The 23,898-nt window shown below is 43.3% G+C and overlaps 1 protein-coding gene and 1 long non-coding RNA gene across 2 annotated transcripts; one reads left to right on the top strand and one right to left on the bottom strand.

The window, feature by feature from the left end:
• Positions 1–431: 431 nt before the first annotated feature.
• Positions 432–13,761, top strand: LOC125917185 (transmembrane 4 L6 family member 20-like). The gene is made up of 4 exons (XM_049623448.1): positions 432–614; positions 6,532–6,597; positions 9,802–9,953; positions 12,141–13,761. Exons 1-4 carry the CDS (start codon positions 432–434, stop codon positions 12,427–12,429), a joined length of 690 nt encoding a protein of 229 aa, XP_049479405.1. The 3' UTR covers positions 12,430–13,761.
• A 5,254-nt stretch (positions 13,762–19,015) lies between these two features.
• LOC125917187 (uncharacterized) lies at positions 19,016–23,489 on the bottom strand. The gene is made up of 2 exons (XR_007456106.1): positions 21,678–23,489; positions 19,016–19,211 (listed from the first exon to the last, which is right to left on the bottom strand). It is a non-coding gene; the product is annotated as an uncharacterized LOC125917187 (long non-coding RNA).
• Positions 23,490–23,898: the final 409 nt, after the last annotated feature.

Genomic DNA, 23,898 nt, shown 5'->3' with positions numbered 1-23,898 from the left:
CTCTCCCTTTCTCTCTTCCCCTCCCCTACTGATACTTGCTCTCGCTCTTTAAATAAGTAAACTTTTTAAAAAGATCAAGCCAGTGTAGATTGGATACTGGGGTGGACACAAGTTTGTGTGTGGGGTGGGTGGGAGTGGCTGTTTTTAATCATTATCAGGAAATTTTTGTGTCTATCAGGGAAACATTTTATTATAAACTATAAAAGCTTGTTTTTAACAAATACATAACGAAGTGCAAATAAACCCCAATTTACTTCCTTAATAGTTCTCATAATAACGTCCTGCCCTGCTGGACTCTGAACTACTTCCCGCAATTATTTTTCTTAAGTTCTAAACTTTAACTAGAAGGCTCAGGATAAAAGGCAAGGCAGCGCCACCCAAACAGCCACTTTGACAGGGTTTCTCGTTGAACCGGGGACTGACCACTGACCATGACCTGCTGTGAAGGATGGACATCCTGTAATGGATTCACCTTGCTGGTTCTACTTCTACTGGGAATAACCCTCAACGCAATCCCTCTAATTGTCAACTTAGTTGATGAAGGCCAGTTTCTTCAAAACCCCATCTCTTGCTTTGAGTGGTGGTTCCCAGGAATTATAGGAGCAGGGCTGATGGTGAGTAACGTTTACTTGGCCTGATTTCGGGAAAGGCCTGTCTATTTTACCCAGCTTCTAAAGACTTTTAGCTTGCTGGTGGGCCACGTCTTGGCTGGGGATGCTGTCAGGAGGAGTGGAATGGTATTAATTTATACTGGCATTAAGTGAAGACCGACAATTTAAGTAAACTGGAGTACAGGCCAGGGGGCTCGGGCAAAAAAATTAATAATTTGATAAACGTTGGTTGGGTTCGTACGGATCATATTTCTTCACATGTAACGCTGTTCTTTATTGTGTTCAAGATGTTTTGAATCCATTCCTTCAGCTTTCCTTTGCCAATGCTAGTCTCTAAGTATTCACAGGAATATGGGGTGGGAAATGCTACCCATAAAGGGACTCTGGTTAAAGCCAGAGAAATGAGCTTTTGTTTGGATGTGTGTGTGTGTGTCTGTGTGTGTGTGAATGATGATGATCATGTTACTGCTTCTGGTCTTATCCCAGACTTATATGAGAACACTCGTGGGTCATTAGATATTAAGCTTTAGATAAAAAATCCTCCTTTGGCTGGCACGCTGGATTTGAGACTACTCTGGCACCAGAAAGCCATTTTAGGAAGCATTCCGCCCAAAGTTGATGGTTTCTTTTCCTTTAACATCGTGAGCAATCTGTTCACCTTGTTCTAGGTAGAAAAAGTTGCTCAAAGGGCTATTTCTTCCAACCACCATGGGACTTCTCTTCCAGGCTGAGAGAAAGTGATCAATAGCGCTCATCCGCGATGCAACTGCCAATCCTTGTGTCTGCTTTCTGCCCTTCTAGAAGTTTCTCTCCACTTGAATGTCATGAGCTTCCTTGCATCTGCTTAGACCAGCAGCCAGGAGCAGCTAGCTGGTCAAGTGTTGTTTGTTTGTTTGTTTTAAGCTTATTTATTTACTTTGAGAGAGAGTGTGTGAGAGAACATGTGCCAAGGGCAGAGAGAGACAGAGAGACAGAGAGACAGGGAGAGACAGGGAATCCCAAGCAGATTCCTTGCTGTCAGCGCAGAGCCCGACGTGGGGCTCGAACTCACAAACCATGAGATCATGACCTGAGCTGAAGTCGGACACTTAACCAACCACACAGGCGCCCACAGCAGGCCAAGTTTAATCAATGATGGCAATGTCCATGAAAACCCTAAAAGTTCCTAATCCATTAGGGTAACTCATGTAATTTTAAATATAAATTGGTTCTACTATAAACCCCACCCCCATTGAAAAGAATTTCTTGCTAGCATTAATGGAGCCTCAGGTGGTGATAGTGCACAGCTATGTTCTATGTATGCTTATTTTGGTGGGGGGAGAGGGAGAGGAAGAAGAGAGGGGATGAAGACAGAGTGAAAGACGCACAGAGAGTACCGTTAAGCACCAGCTACTGGGGGTCATGCTTTACACTAGTTCATTTCATCTCTCTGATGATCTGGCCAAGTAGATATTATTACTTGTATTTTGACAGATCAGCACACAGAAGGTTAGGAATGTTAACAAGGTCACATAGTAGGGGTGAAACTCAATCCCAGATGTAGCTGATTCCAAAGGTTTGTTTTCCACCAGTATTAGCACCATCATTCTCAACGACTGTCTCCAACTGACAAAGGGGAAAGATGAAATCCAGAACATAATTCACACATTTAAGTGGCCAGGAAACTGAAGGATACAGAGGTGACAAAATCTGTGAAACAGTTCCAGAGGATCTGGACTTTCTGGTTCTACGATTGCACTTTATCATCCTCAATAAACATTAATGAGGTACCAGAATCACACAAGGTTATCTCTGTTGCGCAGCATTGTAGAAGGTCATCAAAGCAGCAAACAGCTCCTTGAAAATTTCAACATGTCTCTTACAGACTGAGCTTCAAACTCTAGGCTAGGCTCACAAGCAAACTGGTGGATGATAGAAAGGCTCAGAATGCAGGTACATTTTCCTGATCCTTGGCTATATATAGGACCTGGAAGAATATCTTTTTCAAAGGGAATCGTTCAAAATGTGGATCTCTTACTACACTTCTAAATACAAAGAAACGTTAATAAGGAAGAATTCACTGCTTGTGATAGCACTTTTGTCCTAGTTCTTGAAATCTTTCTAAAATTGCTAAGGTATTTTAAACTTTTTTCAAAAATGGGACTTTGCAGGAAGTAGCTAATAATAAAAACTGGGGAATTCATTATTGATTATTTCATAAAATACACACTCATTTTATGGTTTTATGATTTACTCAAAAGAGAGGCGAACTTTTTCATCTTTTGAAACCATAACCAAGAGTAAAGATGTTGCGTAATTATTTCCAACCATTATCTCCTAAGTGGAAAAATCAATACGTGTTATTTTTTTCAGGTACTAAAAAAAAAAAGACTTGAAGTCCATCCTCTAAAAATAGAAAGGCCATTTTATTTTATATGAGTTAGTTGGAAGTCTCATCTTAATTATGCTTACTCATTGAGTGTACTTATTACATAATGGTAATATATTAAATATCATTAATTAACACAGAACAAGTCTTAACAGAGAACAAGTTGTTGAATGCTAAACACATTAGAAATATTACATATAACAAGAGTTCTCAAAATATAATTTTTGTATTTATGCTGAACTATGGCTTTGTGTGTTATTCTCACATTCAAGTACATAGAAAAATCCCCAAAGTTTGCATTTTATCAGAGTTTCAATGATCTAAAAGCTCTCTTGTACTTCATTTACCAAATCATATACTACCTTACTTCTAAAACTGGATAAAAGTATGTGTTTCTGTAAGAAAAAAAATGAACAATACTATTTCTTTCTAAAAACAAAATCTATTGTGGTGCCTGGGTAGCTCAGTCGGTTAAGTGTCTGACTTCAACTCAGGTCATGATCTTGCGGTTCGTGAGTTCAAGCCCCGCATCAGGCTCTGTGCTGACAGCTCGGAGCCTGGAGCTGCTTCAGTTTCTGTGTCTTCCTTTCTCTCTGCCCCTCCCCTCCTCATGCTCGGTCTCTGTCAAAAATAAACATCTTAAAAAATTAACAAAAAATCTATCGAGATTTTTAATTTCACACAAACTCATGCTTAGGAATTGAAGAGAAAGAGTATTCTCATAACTACTAATGATCACAGGAGATTATCTGGAAGACTTATAATTCAGTCACCTATGTACACATATACTTTTACATTTTACTGTCCATGGGCACCTGGCTGGCTCAGCTGGTGGAGCGTGCAACTCTTGATCTCAGGGTTGTGGGTTCAAGCCTGACATGGGATGTAGACTTTACTTAAACAAAAATCAAATCAAATCACATTTTACTGTCCATTTCATAAAGAGCCCCTCCAACTCCCAAAACTCTGACTGGGCAAAATGGTTGAGCTACAGTGAGTTATTAAGTTACCCATAATCACGTAACAAAGATGTGTTAAGATGTCATGAAGCTGGGGGGCCTGGGTGGCTCAGTCGGTTGAGCCCCTGGCTCGATTTTGGCTCAGGTCATGATCCCAGGGTTGTGAGATGGAGTTTTGCATCGGGCTCTGCTGACAGTGAAGAGCCTGCTTGGGATTTTCTCTCTCCCTCTCTCTCTCTCTCTGTCCCTCCCCGTCTCATGCTCTCTTGTGCTCTCCCTCTCAAAAAAAAAAAAAAAAAAAAAAAAAGATGTCATGAAGTCAACTGGGTGAGAATTCACATATTGTCAGTCATTGTTATGTTATAAAACACCTTTGCAAGGGAAAAGAATTACGAAAGAAGATGTTCAGCAGCTCTGAAATAAATTAATACTCAAGAAAGTTAGTTTAATTTACATCGATAGGGAAAATGGAATGATTTATCCGTTTAAGTTGTAACTTAATGTTGTTCCAACTTTAACATATTCATTACATTTCTAAATCAGGGGCTGGGAATTTTGTTCTATAAGGAGCCAGACAGTATTTTAAGCTTTGTGAGCCAGACAGTCTCTCACAATTACTCAACTGTACCATTGATGTGTGAAAGCAGCCGCACAAAATATGTCAGTGAATGGGCATGGCTGTATTCTGATAAAACTTTATTTATAAAAAAAGATGGGGGGGGCACAGTGCCGGTTGTGTCCTAAATGATTTGTCCTGAAGTTCAGAAGACAGTATAGCTTATGAATACAACAGAAGAAGCTTAGTCTATCAATGCTGACACCTATTTGGGAGCTGAAGTTTCTTTTCCCTTTGGGGGTTCTCAGCTATGCCCCTGAGTGGCTTGGCTGTCATACCTACATGCCTCCTGAATTACAAGGGTGTTGGTGTTCAAGGCAATAGGCAAGCAAAGCTTGATAACAATACAGCATTCCCCACAAGTGACGTGGAGTCAGCACCTGGTCAGGGTGGGGTGAAGTTCGTCAGGAAGGCTGCCTTGTAAGGTGTAAGTAAATCTTAAACCTGTTCTTAAAGGACAAAGGTGGATGGGGGCTTAAAAAGAAGCATCAGGGAAGGAACAGTTAGAAGAGGAGGGTGGGAGGAGCCAAGGGGGTGTGTGGGAGGAAGGATGAAGTGGGACGGGGGCGGGGGAAGGAGGTGAATGGACAGCGTCTCTGTAGGAAGAGAGGAGAATTGTCAGGATTGGCCAGGGTGGAATCGTGGTGGAGTCTGGGCTCTGGGGGCATCTGGGTGGCTCAGTTGGTTAAGTGTCCGACTCTTGATTTCAGCATTGATAGCGCAAAGCCTGCTTGAGATTCTCTCTCTCTCTCTCTCTCTCTCTCTCTCTCTCTCTCTGTCTCTCTCTCTGCCCACCCCTCCCTCTCTCTGCCTCTCTCAGAATAAGAGAATAAATAAAGAGTCTGGGCTCTGGAACCCAAATGTCCAGCTTTGGCTCCCAACTCGTCCACTCTCTTAGGCAAGTCACTCGAACTTTCTGTGTCTCAGTTTTTTCACGGGTAGAATGGGAATAATAATAGTTCCTACCTCAGAGGATTGTTATGAGGCTGGCATGAACTAAAACATGTTCAGCACCTACAATGGTACATGGCCCCTTGTTAGAACTCAATGAAACATTAGAAAGCAAGAGTGGAAGGAAAAAAGAGAACTACTTTCAGGGCAGCTATGCTGAGAAGGCAGAAAAACCTCATGGCTAACATTTCTTAAGCAGAAGGAAGTAATTCACATGTCGCTCTTCAATGATACAACACTTTTTCCGGGAAGAATTTCTAGTCAGAGCCGCTGACTAGGTAGTCCTAAAAATTGAAGCCTCATCCCGAAAATGCGGCATCATTTCTTACAGCTTTCCTCAGCATTGCGTATCTCCCTCGACACAGAATGCATTATAGACAGGATTCCTGAACATCAGTGTAAAGTGAGATCATTACCCATCATGGACACACGAGCAGAAAGGAGAATGTGGAACCAAAAAGAATGCTCGGATCATAAGCTTGGTAACTAGCTAGACAGTGGTGACCTCGGGGGGTATGAGGAAACTTAGGAAATGGGAGAGGGTGGTGACAGAATTCTTACTTCCCAACTGCCAGCCCCACAATTTCCTTTCTGGGCGCTTCCCAGATTAACTCATGCGATTTTTGGGAAATCGGATAAGTGGTTGTAGATTATAGTAACTTAAAACAAGAAGAAGAAAAAAAAAAAAAGAGAAGAAAAGGGAATTTTGGATGGTGCAAACAATTCTTCCAGGAGCGTTCCTTCCAAAATAATGGATAAATAACTCATTCTATTCCATTTAAAATCCGAGTCTCTCTAAAGATGAGAGTAGAGCCAGAATGTAGATGGGAGGGTTTGAAGCCGTTATCCTGAACTCCCTCATCTTTGTGGTTGAAACGGGGACCCCGATATCAGGAGATGTTGCCAAATTTCCCCGTTGGTTCTCTCGAGACTTGATTTCCCACAACTTGGCGGGAGTGGGGGTTACTGCTTTTTCATCTGATGAGAAGACACGATGCTCATCCTGTCTGCTGATGTGATTTCCAGGTCATTCCGGCAACAACAATGTCCTTGGCAGCAAGAAAGAGAGCGTGTTGCAACAACAGAATTGGAGTGAGTACAGACCCGTCGGGGCCAAAGCGCATGAGCAGTTGCTGATGCAGCAGCAAAGCTTCCCAAACCGTCAGTGGCAGGACCACAGGCTTAGCGAAGTGCCATTTGCAACGATTACACGATAATATGGAAAGTGTGAAGTTTTTCTTTTTCAGTTTCTTTTTTTTCTCTCCCCACAAAAATTTACCTTTGAGGTCCAGTCTTCAGACCTTTCCTCAATCTTCAGTTGTCACTAAAGGTTTTCAAAGAAAGGGGATTTGTAAGTCATACCCAGAGCCCCAGTCGATTTCATAATTCTCAAATATTTGTTATTTTTTGTGGCGCGTATAAAATACTTTGGGAAAGTGTATCCTCAGTTCTGTGAAAGACTGGCTTGCTACGATCGGGAGAATTGTCCTTATCCAGTATAAAGAAGATAACGGGATATTTTCTCAAACGTGTAGTATGTACCTATTATATACAAAATTGTAGGTAAGTTAAAAGTAAAGGAAGTTAATACTTATTAACTTTCTGTTACTACGCTCAGAACACTTCCAACTCGATATTCTTATTTAATGCTCTCAAAGGCACTAAGTGGGAAGTATTATGATCTCTGTTTCACTGACCGAGAAATTGATCCTCAGAGAAAGGAAATAATTTGCCAGCGTAGCCAGTAGGTGAATTTGCATCCAAATCCATCAGACTCCAAACTTCACAATCTTTACACTATTTATGCCGTGACCATTGCTATTAAGTAACACCGAGGGCTTCCAATAATCTCTAAGGAAGGGGGATCAATTAATAAACAAGCAGTCGCAGTAAATATTCCTGGCTGAGCTGGCTCCCAGAGATTCAGTATTTTTCAAAAATACCCTAGGTGATTCTAATTGTGATCCCAGGGGTGAGAACCAGTTTTTTAAAGCATACATATCTATATCTGTATTACATATTTATATCCATAACAGAAAATTTATATTTTTAAAATTTACCTTTTGACATTTGATATTTATCTAGGCTTATAATTACTTTCTAATTGTTTATAGTCCATCTTTGTTCCTGATACACTATAGGTATTCAGTATATATTAGTTTTCAGTTTCCCCCCTCTGGTACTTTTTAAATCATAATTTGCAGTTTGACTTTGTATTACCTCTCTATTGTACTTACATTCTTAAGAAAGACACTTGAGATATTTCTAAATCCCTGAACGCCAAAATGTCAGAACACTTATCTAGATTTTTCTCTCCAATCATATTTCCATTAGGAATCTTTTGTTCCCCGACATATCCTTTAATGGCAAATTAGTCATCTTTTCAACGATCATTTTTCTTTGTCCTTGGAGGGCAGTGAGTTCAGAATAACCAAGACGCCTTTCACGCTGGTGTTGGGCTTAACACACCAGGCTTTGCTCCCCCACACCGTGCTTGAAAATCACTGGAAGTCATGCTTCAGCAACATTACAGATTATTACGTGCCAACGAGCTGCAGGAACTCTGGAGTGCCAAGGCGGTGGTGGAGGAGGGGCGTGTTGAATAATACTGCTCATGTTCTATCAATGATAGTGAGGCTGCCTACTTAATTAAAATTTCCAGCTTATATTGACTAGATGCAATAGAGTGTTCCTAAGCACTTTTCTCACTTGGTGGCAGCTATGGGAAGCCTGCGTTTAAGTCAGACCAGGCATCTTCCAAGTCTAGAAAAGACCAAAGCGTCATAAAAGTGAGAAAGGCTGGATCTTGGGGTGGGAGACGGGGTCACCAAGGCTTGGCTTCTGTATTAACTGTTCCTACTATCTCCCCCGACTCAACTGTTCCTTGCTCCTTCCCTTTGTCGCTTCTTGATTTTGTTTCCAAATGCTTTGGTTTTGCTGAGTCATTTAAATGAACCCCGACTCGGGCAAATTCAGATCCCCAGAGTCACTTTTCTAAAGCCAGGCCCCTTTGTAGCGATGAGAAGTCAGAAATAATAAATGACCTAAAACATCAACAGCGCACTTCTTGATGACCAAGTGAAGCATCTTGCACAGGCCACAGTAGTACAGAAGAATCCGGATTGGAATTAGACTCCAAATCCATCATTCTTCGCTTTCGGCTGGAAGGATTTTGGTGTCGTGATTAAAACCCGAGCACTAGCATTTCCGTGAGATCCTGACAAGTTCACCAACCTCCCTGAATTATACTTTTCTCATCCATGAAGTGGGAATAATTGTATCTATCTCTTGGGGGGTTATTAAAAGGGCTAAATGATATATGTAAAGCCCAACATCCCACAACATACACTATGTAGGTAACTGCTTATTCTGCTTACGCATTAGGTCTCCTAAACCCTCTAGGAGTGGCAATATTATCACATCAAAGGAAAAGGACATGTACCCCTTCCCTTCATTTCTGTAGACTTTAAGTCGTGATTATCATTGACTAACAACATCACTGAAACAATATGGAGCTTCTTTTTGGAAAAGGTAGACCTATACAAACTTTCGCTTGGGCCGTAACATTTCCTATGGGCAAATTTCACACTTTTTTCTCCTTTCTCTGGCTCTCGTTCATGAAATGAAAGATGCTTAAAGGCTTGTAATCTTTGTCTCAAACACAGTATGGTTCTCCAAGGGGGGGGCAGTTCTGCCCCCGCCAAGGTGACCTTCGGCAATGTCCAGGACACTTTGGTTGTCAACAATTTGGAGCCGGGTTGGTGTTGGTGGGCGGTAGGGGGCGGGGGGGAGGGGAGAGGAATGGTACTAGCACCTAAACCCTGTTCGAACACCACACTGTTGACTGATCCCTGCACAATGCAGGGCCACTCACAGCATCAGGACCAAATCTGGATGAAAGATTTGGGAGTCAGGAGACCAGACACCAAAATGTGTGTGCTTAAGATGTAGTCAAGGTTCTGTGAAGTAGAAAGTACACAGAACGGGGAGAAGGTACCAGATTTCAGTGGTCCCTTGAAACGGAAAAGCCTCCGGTATACAAAAGCGCAGAGTTCCCAGAGACAGTGGCAAGCCCCACAACCTTTTCGTGAGTCTAATCAAATGGCAGGGACGTCACCCTCTTTGTTCTTTTATAATTCAGACCTAAGCAAACCGAGATCTTAAGACCTGGGGCTGCGGGGTGGCCGGGGAACAGCAGCAGTTGAACCGAAGCCTGCACGTGATGCTGAGACTTGAAACAGACCAGGAGCAAACGTGTAAGAACATATGCCGGTCGGCACCTCCTTTGTTTTTCAGATGCTTCTGTCATCACTTCTGAATGTGATCACAGTCATTGGTGCTGTGTACTGCATGTTAGTATCTCTCCGGGCTCTCTCGGAAGGCCCTCTCATTTGTAACTCTCAAGTGAACAGCACTTCCAGTTGTGAATTTTCATTCAACAACTTAAGGTGAGTCACCTGATCTTCACGGATTCTCTTACATGCTGCAGCTAGTTACACGAGAAGAGTGTGGTGTTGACATGGGGCCCACGTTGTTCTTTGATGGCGTGGCTGGGACACACACTCTTAGGGATTTAGCACATTTTCCCCGATTGGCACAATCTCACAGAAACGGAGGAACCACTACGTTCAGAATGCTTTGGGGGTGATCCTGTCTAAAAGGAGTAGTTGCCTCAGATGGCTCATCCTGGTCTTTTAAAAATCCGTGGCTGCCTAGGTGTATGTGTATCAAGAATTCCGAGAAATATACGCCAGAAATTTAGCTTTGATCTTTGGAGAATGGTAACGGAAGATGCCCTGGGGAAGTGAAGGGAGCATTGACTTTCTACACTTCTGAACTAACTAAATGTCTAAGTCCTAAGCGTATGTTACCTTTATAATTTAAAAAGTTGACTAAAAACACAACACATAAAATCTAGAACCTTCCTTATAAGCCCTAAAAGAAACAAAGCAGTCAAAAGATTCATGCACTTACTATAAATATACCGTAGGCACGGGAATGAATCCACTTTAACGCCTACAGCCACAACACTGAAGTTACTTGTAAATGGCTCATTTCAGTCTTGTAAGATGGTTCTGTGCCTGAATCTAAGCACTGAATTTGTAAAACTGGAAGAACAGAACAACCTAATCCATCAGTTACCTATAGGTTCCTCAGTTTGGAAAATAATCAGAATTCGCTTTTGGAATTATGTGAAAAAAAATTTCCCCCTCATTTCCTCTTATCTTGCTACATTAAAAAATAAAGATCTCTCGGGGGCACCTGCGTGGCTTAGTTGGTTGAGCCTCCAACTTCGGCTCAGGTCATGATCTCACAGTTCATGAGTTCCAAGCCCCACATCAGGCTCCGTGCTGACAGCTCAGAGCCTGGAGCCTGCTTCAGATTTTGTGTCTCCCTCTCTCTTTGCCCCTCCCCTGCTTGCCCTCTGTCTCTCTCTCCAAAATAAACATTAACAATTTTTTTAAATAAAAAATAAAAATCTCTCAAAATTTGCAGACTGCAGTTGCCGTGAATCAAAATTCAAAAACATTCCGTTTCCTAATAGATCCGAAGTTTAAAATCAGAGATTGTAGGCACAGGTGCTGTGCACATTTAGTCCTTCGGAGAGGACAAGTCAGCATACACCAGGCTAAGCTCTGCAGATAAGAGTCACTCTAGTTGGGGACACAGACAGTTACAGAGAGTAAACAGTTACAAGAGCGATCCTACACTTGCTGGCAAACCGCAGAAAGCACACGCCTATTCTATGCGCTGAAAATACTGTCATCTTCCCCGGATAAATGTCAGCTTTGGGATCCAGAAATGCAAACTGTCTAAGAACACTTAGCCTTACTCCATAGTAAACTGAGGAAACATCATCTTAGGACGGTTCGTGGTAGGGCTAGAAGCTCTCATTTTCCAGACCTGGTTACAGTGGGCACGGATGGATGGTAATCAGACATACTGAACATGCCTTTTGTCAGCAGAAGTTGCACATCTCGCTTAAGAGCAGATACATCATTGCAGTTTTGCACGAAGGATTGAGCTCCACGAAAGAGGTGCCTCCTTGATTTGCATGTCTTTAGCAAGTAGAATGCCTGTATAATTAGGTTGAACCACAGGAGATGAATATTCAACCATTTCTGACATAGCAAATTTCATATGGTTCAACCTAAGAGCAGGCGCTATAGAATGATGGGCTATATAATCAACGAAAGTTTTGTAGCTATCACAGTACATGGACTCATGACCAGAAACCTCAAACTTAGCTATAGTTTTTGGGCACAGTATTTCAAAGTAGTTGTGTGTGTGTGTGTGTGTGTGTGTGTTTTAATGTTTATTTATTATTGAGAGAGAGAGACAGACAGAGCATTAGCATGGGAGGGGCAGAGAGAGAGGGAGACACAGAATCGGAAGCAGGCTCCAGGCTCTGAGCTGTCAGCACAGAGCCCGACGCGGGGCTTGAACTCACAAACCATGAGATCACGACCTCAGCCAAAGTCGACGGTTAACCGACCGAGCCACCCAGGTGCCCCTCGAGGTACTTGTGTTTTATTATACTCGTCCTTTTCTGTGAGTGTAAGAAACAGCACGATGCTGCATTCTTTCTTCATGGTGATATTCCTGAATATCTTCTCTCGTTTCTTGCGTTTCAGCAACATCCATCCAGAATCCTTCGATCTACAGTGGTTCTTCAGAGAGTCCTGCGTGGCTCCTGCTGAGGTCACTGATCCCACCCTCAGTGGCACCAGGGCCAGTGATGGTGGACGCTATAGCTTGAACTTCAGTTCTAAAGAAAACAGACACAGGATGATCCATTTTTCAGTGTTCTTGGGCCTGCTGCTCGTGGGGATTCTCGAGCTCATGTGTGGGCTCAGTCAGATGGCCATCGGTCTTCTCGGCTGTCTGTGTGGAGTCACTAATCGGAGAAGCAGGATTGTGTAGTTTTGTGGCAATCAGGTGGGAATCTTAGCAGTTTGAATCATCTGGGGATTGCGTTTGAAAGACACTCTTTCAGAAGTTCAATAGCGGAATGCGTCTAGGAAGCTACAGCAACCTTTTTAGGCCAAAAGTCACCTTTGAGGTGGTTAAAAAAGAAAAAAAAAATCAGCCTTTCACGTATCAAGCAAGAGCAATCATCAGTGGTTGACTTGGAGGAAAGGCGGAGAGAAGTTTTCAGTTTGTTTTGTAGCTTTCGGTACTTCTGTACTATTTGAATTTTTAAGGACTATATTCTTGTGTGTGGAGGGAGAAGGGAAAGAGGGGGAAGGAAAGGGGGTGGGGAGGGAGGGAGGACAGGAAGGAACAGTTGTCCTGGAAGTGAAAATATAGAACTTGTTTTACTATATTTCTTTATACTTGAAATAAAAAAAAGAATAAACAGACAACCTGAATGTTTTTAGACCTAATTTCTAGCTCACAATATGGGGAAGAGGACACACTAGGACAAACCCCAAAGGTGGGGCATTGAAAAGACAATAGCCCCGTTTTCAACAAGAAAATATACGGGAGAATAAAAGGCGTGATGGGCAGAGGGTGCTACTCTAGATTAAGAGGCCTGATTCAATGAAATGCATCTTGCGGACTCTATCAGGGATAACTGGGGAGACGTGTACAAGGATTGGTTTGGGGGGCGATGCCTGGAGGGCTCAGTCGGTGAGTGTGCGACTCTTGATCTGGGACTTGTGAGTTCGAGACCCACGTTGGGCATAGAGATTACTTAAAAAAATAAATAGGGGGCACCTGGGTGGTGCAGTCGGTTAAGCCTCCTACTCTTGATTTCAGCTCAGGTCATGATCACACGGTTCTTGAGAGTGAGCCCCATGCCAGGCTCTGCGTGGACAGGCTGCTTAGGATTCTCTCTCTCTTGACCCCTCCCCTCCCCTACTCATGCTGTCTCTCAAAATAAACATTAATAGACACGTAGATGGATGGATAAAGAAATAAATAAGAACTGGTTTCAGTGATGTTCTTAAACAATTATTGCTAATATTTTTAGGTGTGACAATGGTTTAACGGTTGTACAGAAAATGTTCTTGTTTTTGAAAAAATGTAGATTTACATGAGTGTTCTTATTTTTATTATTTTTTAAAATGTTTATTCATTTTTGAGAGAGAGAGAGAGCACGAGCAGGGGAGGGGCAGAGAGAGAGAGGGAGACACAGAATCTGAAGCAGGCTTCGGGCTCTGAGCTGTCAGTACAGAATCCAATATCGGGCTTGAACCCATAAACCGCAAGATCACGACCTGAGCCAAAGTTGGATGCGTAACTGACTGAGCCACCCAGGTATCCCCGTGAATGTTATTTTTTTAAAAAATGTATATGTACATGTTTGGGGGGAACTGTCATGTTTTTTTGTTTTTTTGTTTTTTTTTTAATTTTTTTAACGTTTATTTATTTTTGAGACAGAGAGAGACAGAGCATGAACGGGGGAGGGGCAGAGAGAGAGGGAGACACAGAATCGGAAGCAGGCTCCAGGCTCTGAGCCATCAGCCCAGAGCCCGAAGCGGGGCTCGAACTCACGGACCGTGAGATCGTGACCTGAGCTGAAGTCGGACGCTTAACCGACTGAGCCACCCAGGCGCCCCGAAATGTCATGTTTTTAAAATACTTCAGCCAAAAAATGAAGCAATGGAAAAATGTTAATTGTTATATTTAGGTGACAGGTGTATCGCAATCCATTACATTCTTCTCTTTTCCCGTTTGTATTCTTTCACGCTTGAAAATAAATGCCTAGAAAAAAACCAGTCTTTCGAAAGCTGCTTTCTATATATGCCAGTCTTTAAGAGACACGATAACAAAACCATGCACGTACCATATTAAAATGTTGTAAGACAGATAAAACTAAAAATCCCATTTTCTGAATGTGATCATTCCTGCATTTGATTTCAATTATGTATGTTTACTGGGCTTCAGGTTCTAGAAATAATTTTCAATACCTATATTATAGCCGTCCCCATCCCCAACTGGTAACATCAAGAACACACAGGCATTTCTTTCTGGTTCTGTCTGCTGCATAAAGACCCTCTCCCCACGCCCCCACATATGCTTATTTATCCTTAAGGTCTGGCTTTAGTATCTCCTACTCCAGAAAGCCTTCCCAGGGCACAGGATTCCAACCAAGGTAGCACTTATCAAACCACGGTCATCATACTTGTCACAACAGAACGTAAATGTTGTGTGTGTGTTCCCGCCGGAAAATGTAAGAGACAGGAACTGTGTCGTTCTCAACCACTTAGCTCTTTCTCGCTTAGCTCTTTCTTAGCTCTCACTTAGCTCTCGTTAGCTCTTTCTCGCTTCGGAGCCTTAGCAGGGCCGGTCCTCTGCCCAGCCCCCGGCCCCCACTCATATATTCTCCGGCTGCACCCTCTTCATTCTTAAGATTGCAGCACAACCAAAAACAAACAAACAAACAAACAAATAAATAAAAAATATCACTGTACTTGAAAAAAAAAAAAAAGATTTCTGCACAACCATCAACTTGTTCTCAGGGGCCTTCCCTCACCACCTAATGAAGATTTCCCTTGACTCTCCCTTTTAGCATTCCGTCACCGATACTACTCATCACGATGGCAACAGCACTTTTATTTGTGGCTTTTTACGTTTCACTCCCCGCCCCCCCCCCGCCCCCCGCCCCCCAACACCATATGCTCCATGGGACCCGAGATATGTCTCTTTTATTCACTCCTGGTATCCTCAGTAGCAAGTACAGTGCCTGATGCAAGGTGGGGCCGTTGTAAATATTTTGTTGAGTGAACGAGTGGATCTCACCTTTCGTACTCAGCTTTTGGGGAGAGTCAATGCTGACTGAATGAGCGTCAACCTGCTAATTGCCATAAAATTAGGACACAAGTAAAACGAACGTGACCGCTCACCGGACCGGACAGTACAAGGGTCAGCGGTGGTGCGCAGAATCTTCTCATCACCCCGGAGATGGGTGGGATGACCCCAGTTCTCCACAGGGACACGAAGACAGAGACTTAAGCCTCTCGTTTGAGAGCAAAAGAAAGAATGGTTGGCAGTACTCGTGGCTATTTGAGTCTTGTGGGAACGACTCCCTTGGATTACATGCCTACAGCAAAGACCACCTGAGGTTAAGCATCTTTTGGGGACCATGGCATCTCTGTTCTGGTACCTACACTTACACATGCATGTATGTAACACACACACGTAGTCACTCGCAAAGCTCACCCATTCTTTTTCACTTTATCCCATGTTCAATCTTGTTTCGGAGTCTTTAAACTTTTTTTTGGCTGTATCCACAGCAAAACACTCTCCTCTCCCTTATCCTTCAGCATATATCCCAAGTTCCTCTTCAATAAAATTTTATTTTTTACTTATTTTTAATATATTTTGAGAGAGAGAGAGAGAGAGAGAGAGAGCGAGCAAATAGGGGAGGGGCAGAGAGTGGGAGACAGAATCCCAAGCAGGTTCTGTGCTGCCACGGCAGAGCCAGGTGTGGGCCTCGAACTCCCAAACCGTGAGATCATGACCTGAGAGGAAATCAAGAGTCAGATGCTTAGCCAACCGAGCCACCCAGGCACCCCTCCAGAAGATCATTTTATAATCCTCTAATTGTTTAAAGAGGCTTACCCCCTCCTTCTCCACGGGACGGTCAACTCCTTACAGACGGTCAGAGCCTGCGGCCTTCCTGCTGTACCCGCTTACCGCAGGGGTCAGGGCGTGCACACGCGAGTGTCTACTTCGTGACACAGTAACACGTTGTAAGTAAATAGCAGTTATGGTGAATTAAACCTTTTTTGAGTTTGAGGCCCAGGAAAGACAGTGCAATTTCAGTATCACTGTAATTGAGACGCTACAAAACATTCATTCAAGAAAGGAAGGAGAGCTCTCTGGCAAATACATTTTCATAAAATTACCCCTCAAAGTGTAAATAACCCGCTACTGCATCGACAAGGATTCCCAGAAGTAGGAAAAAAAACCCCAACCACCACCTACCACCCACCTCCGAACAGTGCTCTGAAGGCAGTGGAACATGCTCACTGTACTAGAGCGTGGGGCTGACCTCTGTACGCCTGGCCTGACTACACTCCTGCCACTTTCCCTGCACCAGGAATCCTTTCCTCATTCTCTGCTTGTTGAAATCACTGCGTGTATATGCATGCATTTCGAGGCTCAGCTCAAACACCTAAGAAGTGTTTCTTGACCCTCCTGACCAGGAATGGATTTGTTCCTCTCAACTCCAAATCCACCTTCTAACAGTGGTGAGCAACCTCCAGGCGAGGGAGGCTGGCATAATGGAGCTTGGCTTTGGACTGATTCAAGCGCTTCTGGTTTTTAGATCTGTGACAAGGCGAAAGCTGGATGGGAAGTTGATTTCCCGTCTTCCCTTTCCCTGGCGGGGGGGGGGGGGAAGGTTGTCTTTTGAGGTCCCAGCTTCATGCAGGGATCCTGTGCCCAAGACACGGAACTGTTATCTCCTGCCCCCTGCACAGCCACTAAAGGAGAAAGTTCTAGGTCTCCAGGATTTGGTAAAAATCAACAGGGGAAAAAAACCCAGCTTTTGTGCTGATCTCCTGGAATGCCTCCTTGTATTTCATTTTTGGCCCAAGCAGAATCCTTTTCATGCCTGTCCAGCAAAAGAAGTACTAATTTTATCCATCGTTTTTTATCATTTTTGTGGTTTCAACTGGATCACTCAGAAATTACCTTGTGACTGACACACACACACACACACACACACACAGCTAGAATTAATATAATCACATCATTAAGCTATTATAAAAGTCAGAAGATTTTCATAGGTTAAAAAAAAATTTGTCATCAAACTCATGATAAATTCTAGGAAGAGAAGAATGCTTCCTCCAAGTACCTTTTTGTTTTGTTTTTTGTTTTAAATGTTTATTTGTTGGGGTGCCTGGGTGGCTCAGTCGGTTAAGCGTCCGACTTCAGCTCAGGTCACGATCTCGCGGTCCGTGAGTTCGAGCCCCGCGTCGGGCTCTAGGCTGACGGCTCAGAGCCTGGAGCCTGCTTCCGATTCTGTGTCTCCCTCTCTCTCTGCCCCTCCCCTGTTCATGCTCTGTCTCTCTCTGTCCCAAAAATAAATAAAATCGTTAAAAAAAAATTTTTTAAAAAAAAATAAATGTTTATTTGTTTTTGAGTGAGAGAGAGAGAGAGAGACAGAGACAGAGACAGACAGAGACACAGAGAATCCCAAGCAGGCTCCACACTGTCAGCGCAGAGCCCGATGTGGAGCTCAAACTCACGAACTGCAAGATGATGACCAGAGCTGAAATCAAGAGTTGGATACTTAGATGACTGAGCCATCCAGGCGCCCTCCCAAGTCAGGTGCCCTCCCGCCAGGTATTTTATTTTGGAAGGACGGGGGAGAAACAAGAACACAAACATTAAATACATCTATCTAAGGAATTTCCTTCAACTGCCTTTCCTGAAATTGATGGCCTGGGTAGAAAGATATTGAAGACATGTGGAGAGCCCCACGTCTAATTAAAATCCTATCTGTTTCTGAATGCAAAACAGGGATGAAAAACTGGGAGAGCTAAAGGGTCCCAGGATTTAGTTTCACTGGTGCATTTAAATCCCCTGAGATCGTGCATCTTGGCTAAAAACTACAACAGAAAAAGCAGACACAACTCAAGTTGTTTTCATCCGAACCACTTTACAGATCCTTCGACTTACGTAACCACCTGTAATGCGACCAGCGCCTCCCGCTGCCGGGACGGAGACCCGAAAGGAAGCACGGGAGGTCCTTGCTACCTGCAAAGTCATTACTTGCATTTCCTGCTCCTGAGGCGGGAAGACTTGCGTTCATTAACGGTAATATGATAGAAGACATCGCTCACGGCACAGCATGATGAAATAAAACTTTTTGACAGACAACCGTTGCTTTCGTTGACAGTTTATTAAATACACTACATTTGTACCTTATTCTGTGGTTTTTTAAATCATTCACACGGGGCTTAGTAAAAACATACTTTATAGAAAACCATCTGCAAAATTAAAATAAAAATAAGAATGCACATTTTACACATGTATTAGATAAACTGCTGGAAATGTCAGGAATTATTTTAACGAAGGTGACTGTAAAACACGAGGCGCCTTGACTTCATTAAACCTGACACCAGACCATGACTATGGAAGCGCGGACGCTGAAGTGTGGATGCAAAAATGTCTATTGACGGAACTGTTTCACTTAATCGCGTTTGAGAAACAGGACAAAATAAAGGACTAGTCTTCTTTTACAGATACTTCTCTAACTCCACTCACTATGCACTCTCTTTCCCATTCAGAGAATTAATTGTGCGGACTGATGAGGCAAAAATCATTTCCCTTAAAGAAAAACAAACTGGAGCCTATTTACAAAACATGCAAAGGGAGAATGTGAAGTGTGCGCGTGTTACTGCAGAACTGCGCGACAGTGACCACAGCGGAGGGAGACAATGGGCCTTTACTTCCCCGAGTTATCAGCCCTTCCCCCCTCCTTTCTGGAAGAAATACACGGGCAGGGCACGGACTATAAAACGGCATACAATGCAAACACAGAAACAGAGAAGTTTGCAAGTTCTTTATGTTTCCAGCTGTTGAGACAGAATTTTCCAGAGCCGAGGTTACCTCTAGCGGCGAAACCAGAGCCAGCTGTTAAGCAGCCAGAACGCCACAGTAATCGAATACATGACCATTTCTCTCTTCGCGCGCTCTTTGTTCTCCTCTTCTAGAAGCTGTAGACGTCTATTTAGTTTGATTATCTAAGTGAAAAACAAACGACAACAAACCAAATAGAAGCTTTAGTGCAAGGAGCAATCAGAGTCTCAGGAAGTAGCAGGACTTGTCAAAAGAATTCTGATAAACACTTGGAGCAAAATGAACCCTATAGAGAAAAAATGTCACCCAAGACAGCTTCAATTCCGAGATAATCTTCTCCCTTTCCCTTCTCCAAATTTCTGAGTCAGAAAAGAGTGTACTTTCCGTCCTTCCTCGATTAAGTGTGAGGTGAGGAAACCGTGGCACGCTGACAGCTAATTCCGACAGGGGGGACCAAGCACACACCGAGGCAGGTGCAGCACAGCAGGATGAGCTCCTGTCTCTGCTCCTTCTACAAGCTTCTGTCACTCGGCCTCAGTTGCTCATCTTTAGCCTGCGTTAACTGCCTTCCCTGTCCGCTGAGCTCCTGATGGGATCTCGTAACAGCCTATTGTGGCGGGCCCTGTGCTCTGTCACCCGGACCCTTCAAGGGCTGAAAGGCTAGGAATTCTCTCGTTGACAGCACTGCCCTCGGCTGCTGATCCCTACCACGGACAGCCCTGGGCTGAACGACTGCCCTGCCTAAGCACATGCTCCCTTCCTGGGGCAGCTGCGTGCGTCCAGTAACTGGTTCACAATGGGGTTCAAGGCCCAGGCCCCCCGCTCCACTCGGCCTCAGGCCCCTCGTGAGGCTGGCCATGTGCAGACACCGCAGCCCAACACTCCCCTCGTGCCCCATCCTGCTTCCTCTCCTTCCCCTGCAGGTGGTAACTGCGGGAGCACTCCCGGGGCAGGCTTTCGTGCCAACCTGCAACCCACAATCTGCTTTCTGTATAAAAACACAATGAGCTCTGTAGAGCACTATGAATGCTCTATGGGATTACTATCATTATGTTAGAGAAGGTGAAGGAAGAGATTTTCACAGAATGTGGAATCCTTAGCATTTTGAGGACCGAGAACTCCAACCTGGAGGGGTGCGGGGGGGGGGGGGGGGGGGGGAATGGGAGTCTACGGACAGTGGTGCAGAGATAACCATTTTCACAACCTGGAAAGGTACGTCACTTTTTAATCAGTGCTGAGGAGCCATTTTTCTCTTAGGGCCAGTAAAAAAAAGATAAATATAGTGCTTAGAGTTAATCACCTTTTCCCAACCACTCGCAACGAGAGGGGCTTATTTGGTGCCACGGGATGCTATGTTCTTACACTAAACGATCCATCTTATCGTCAATGAAAAAAACGGGGCATTGATCTTGAGTCGTTACGATATTTTTATCTGGGCAGCAGCAACACCAAGGCCGCTTTTTAACATGGAGAGTGGATTACATTTTCTCTCTTGAAGCCAGGCGGCCCATGGGTTCCCCATCCCAGGATGAATGGAGTACAGGCTGGTGGGTTTCCAAATTGGCAACGGACCGAGGGAGCTTCCCCTGCCGCCGGGGTCACAGACGTGAACTCTGTAGAATCTTCTCGAGATGCGGTGCTTGCGCCTGGTCTCGGAAGCTGGGTTTCCCACCTGGCTTTCTACTACTTGTCACAGGACGTGTGTGACCTGTTTACAATGACTCGATCTTTGTCTGCTACTAGTTCAGCCTCTAAGCTAAGGATCGAATGGATGTTGTTACAACCCCGAAGCTCCTGCTGTACTCTCAGAAAGCAAGGTTGTTGGTCTGACTGTGAATTCTACGACAAATGCCAGAGAAACTCCCTTTCTTCAGCAGGCGAGGTATAAATAAATATACGTGAGACCTTCTGACACAGCATCCATTTAGTAAATAAACGAGACTCACGAGAAAAAAAGCAGTATTTGTTTCATATTATCGTTATGTTGAATCTTTAAAACGATATTGACTGATTCTAATGCCAAGATATTTAGTTTCTTGATCTTAGAAATACTTTCTTTCATTCACGTCTCCTCTACGCCTGTTCGGCACAGACACAATTACAACGCTGCCTGCGCCTTCTCCACGTGTGTGTGTCTGTGTGATTCCAGAGGCCGTGGGGCCGCATATTAAAAATGTGCATATGCAACTGCACTGCCAAGGCAGGACTTATGACAGAACACGAGAAACACGTTCATAGACGCGCTGCGCAAACCGGAAGCAGTGACTTCCAAAGCGGAAGTCTCCAACATCGTACCACCGGTCCCCAAAGTGACTTCCACATCTCAAAAAGTCAAACGAGCAGTCTAGTGGCTATGCTCGTTGGCTAAAATGCCGAGAGTCTTTGTTAGTGGCCAGAATTGTACCCATCCATTTTGGTAACACCGTTTCACGCTGATTAAAATGTGTAAATGGTGGCTTAACATACCTTTAATCAAAATGGAAAAGTCAATTATGGCTTATTAAAAACAGCTGGACAAATAAAATAATTCGTGGGTTCCACAGGAGAGAAAATGGTAACATGTTAAAAAGTATCGGTAACATACTGTATGAATATAATTTAGGATTCTCTCTTGTCTATACATGAAATACCTGCCGTCTCAACGAAGCCGCATCTACAACAGTCATGTCGTCCGAAGTTCCTTCAATTGTTGCATCTATATGTGACATGCCATGCCTAGCAGATGAGACATAAAAATGCAATTTAATATTACAACAGAACTAAGAGTACCCGGGTAAGTCACATCATGTGCTGGGCAATGCTCAAAGAACTGTTCAGAAGACTGATATTTAACAACAGGAATTACTAAAATATTTTACCATCGGAATTGGTACTAACAAAGGAAAACAGAGGAAGAAGCAAAAAGTAGTTTGAGCAATGATTTAGGAGCTGCCACTCTGAAACAGAACAACGCATAATTCTTCCACAAACTTCTGTCCGTATGTAGCTCCACAGGAGTCTCTGTCGAGACTCACTGGCCGGGAACACTAACTTTAGCTAAAAAAAATAACATAGATTTTTTTAAAATTTCTCCTCCTCTTCTCATCGCCTCTTACCATTTCTACTCTCTACTTATTTCTAATTACCTGTTCTCTACTGTGTCTCCCACAGAAACAATGATAAAATCACCTGAGGACATCTTGTCACTGCATTCAGATCCAGAATTGGCTCAAAGATTAATCATTAAGCGGCTGTGTATAAAATAATACTGGAAAGCCACGAAGAACCACCCCAGGGAAAGCACATTAAAAAATACTTCTTTTTCGAATACAGTTACTTCTAAACAAGCACTGACTTTTAAATGCCTGGCAATAAACCTCTGAGAAACAAATATACACAAATGCTATGCTTCCCCTTTGCCTGGATTTCCACTTCTTAAGCTTATTTTAATTAACAGCTTAATTGAGATATAATTTACATACCATACAATTCACCTCACATGTTTATATCCTCACTATTTTAATCCTGTACGGTTATTTCCCTAAAATGGCATAGTAACTTCCCCAAATGAGCAGAATCTAAATCAACTGAATTAAAAAGTCACTCCTTTGTCATCCAGAGAGAGTTGGCACATGGATTACATTATTCTAATCTTTCAAGCAAGTCCCCGTTACAAAAAGCACATAACCACACAAAGGGGTATGAAGAAAATTATAGTTTTCATCCAGGCACGTTCAAGACAAGTCTATTCAGAAAATCCTGTTTCATATGCTGTTGAAAATAATCCAAAAATAACTTAATAAAGTATGTGGAACAGGATTTATTTTATAATCATTCACTGTGTTCCCAGCCAGGGTCATCATTCTGAACACAGATGATAACCATACGTGTTGCAGTTTCAATGGCTGATGGTGCGTCTCGACTCTAGAACAATGTCTACATGTTCCTTTTATCACTAAATGAACTTGCTTTCGCATTTCACCACTCCTTTCTTCATTGCAAGAGGAAATATCCTCGAATACTGAGACTAACTGCATCTGAGAAGTAAGCTTCTATGTGAGTAGAACAATGAGTTTATAAATATCTGAGATAATTATTCTTTTGAAGATTAAGACTGAATTATTACATGACTGGAAAAAAAAAACACGGGTTGAAGATTCCTTTTCTCTACACTTTATGTCAAAATAAAACTTTTCGGGTGGGTGGCTCGGTTAAGTATCTGACTTCAGCTCAGGTCATAATCTCACAGTTGGTGGGTTTGAGCCTCGTGTCCGGCTCTGTGCTAACAGCTCACAGCCTGGAGCCTGCTTCAGAGTCTGTGTCTCCCTCTCTCTGCTCCTCCCCTGCTTGTACTCTTGTCTCTCTCTCTCTAAAATAAAAATAAACATTAAAGAAAATAAAACTTCTATTTCCCTGAGATTGCCTATGAGATATAAACTGGGGGGACAAGAGGGGCGCCTGCGTGGCTCAACTGGTTAGGCGTCCGACCTTGGCTCAGGTCATGATCTCACGGTTCACAAGTTCGAGCCCCATGTCGGGCTCTGCGCTGACAGCTGAGAGTCTGCAGACTGCTTTGGATTCTGTGTCTCCCTCTCTCTGCCCTTCCCCTGCGCTCGCGGGCCCTCTCTCTCTCTCTCAAAAATACATAAACATTAAAAAAAAATTTAAACTGGGGGGGAAAAAAGAAGCAATGGCTTCAAAGGTAAAGGAACCCCAGACTGAACACAGAGAATGAAATATAAGTGATGGGAATTACTCACTTTAAATCCTGAATTAAATAAGGTGTTAAACACCTGTGAAGGAAATCTTCATTTGCAAAGGAATCTAAGGATATGGCAAAAGGCCTTACGTATATAATTCAACTTACAATAG

Source organism: Panthera uncia, unplaced genomic scaffold (assembly GCF_023721935.1).
Source record: "Panthera uncia isolate 11264 unplaced genomic scaffold, Puncia_PCG_1.0 HiC_scaffold_1568, whole genome shotgun sequence".
NCBI classification, from domain to species: domain Eukaryota; kingdom Metazoa; phylum Chordata; class Mammalia; order Carnivora; family Felidae; genus Panthera; species Panthera uncia.
The sequence above is the reverse complement of the archived record's forward strand: the minus strand, read 5'-3'. Positions and strand labels throughout refer to the sequence as shown.

Bases quoted from the DNA above. Each gene is read 5' to 3' on its own strand.
- LOC125917185 (XM_049623448.1), top strand. From the start codon at position 432: ATGACCTGCTGTGAAGGATGGACATCCTGTAATGGATTCACCTTGCTG. The intron at 615-6,531 runs GTGAGTAACGTT...TGTGATTTCCAG, and splicing joins TTATAGGAGCAGGGCTGATG to GTCATTCCGGCAACAACAAT. The intron at 6,598-9,801 runs GTGAGTACAGAC...TTTGTTTTTCAG, and splicing joins GTTGCAACAACAGAATTGGA to ATGCTTCTGTCATCACTTCT.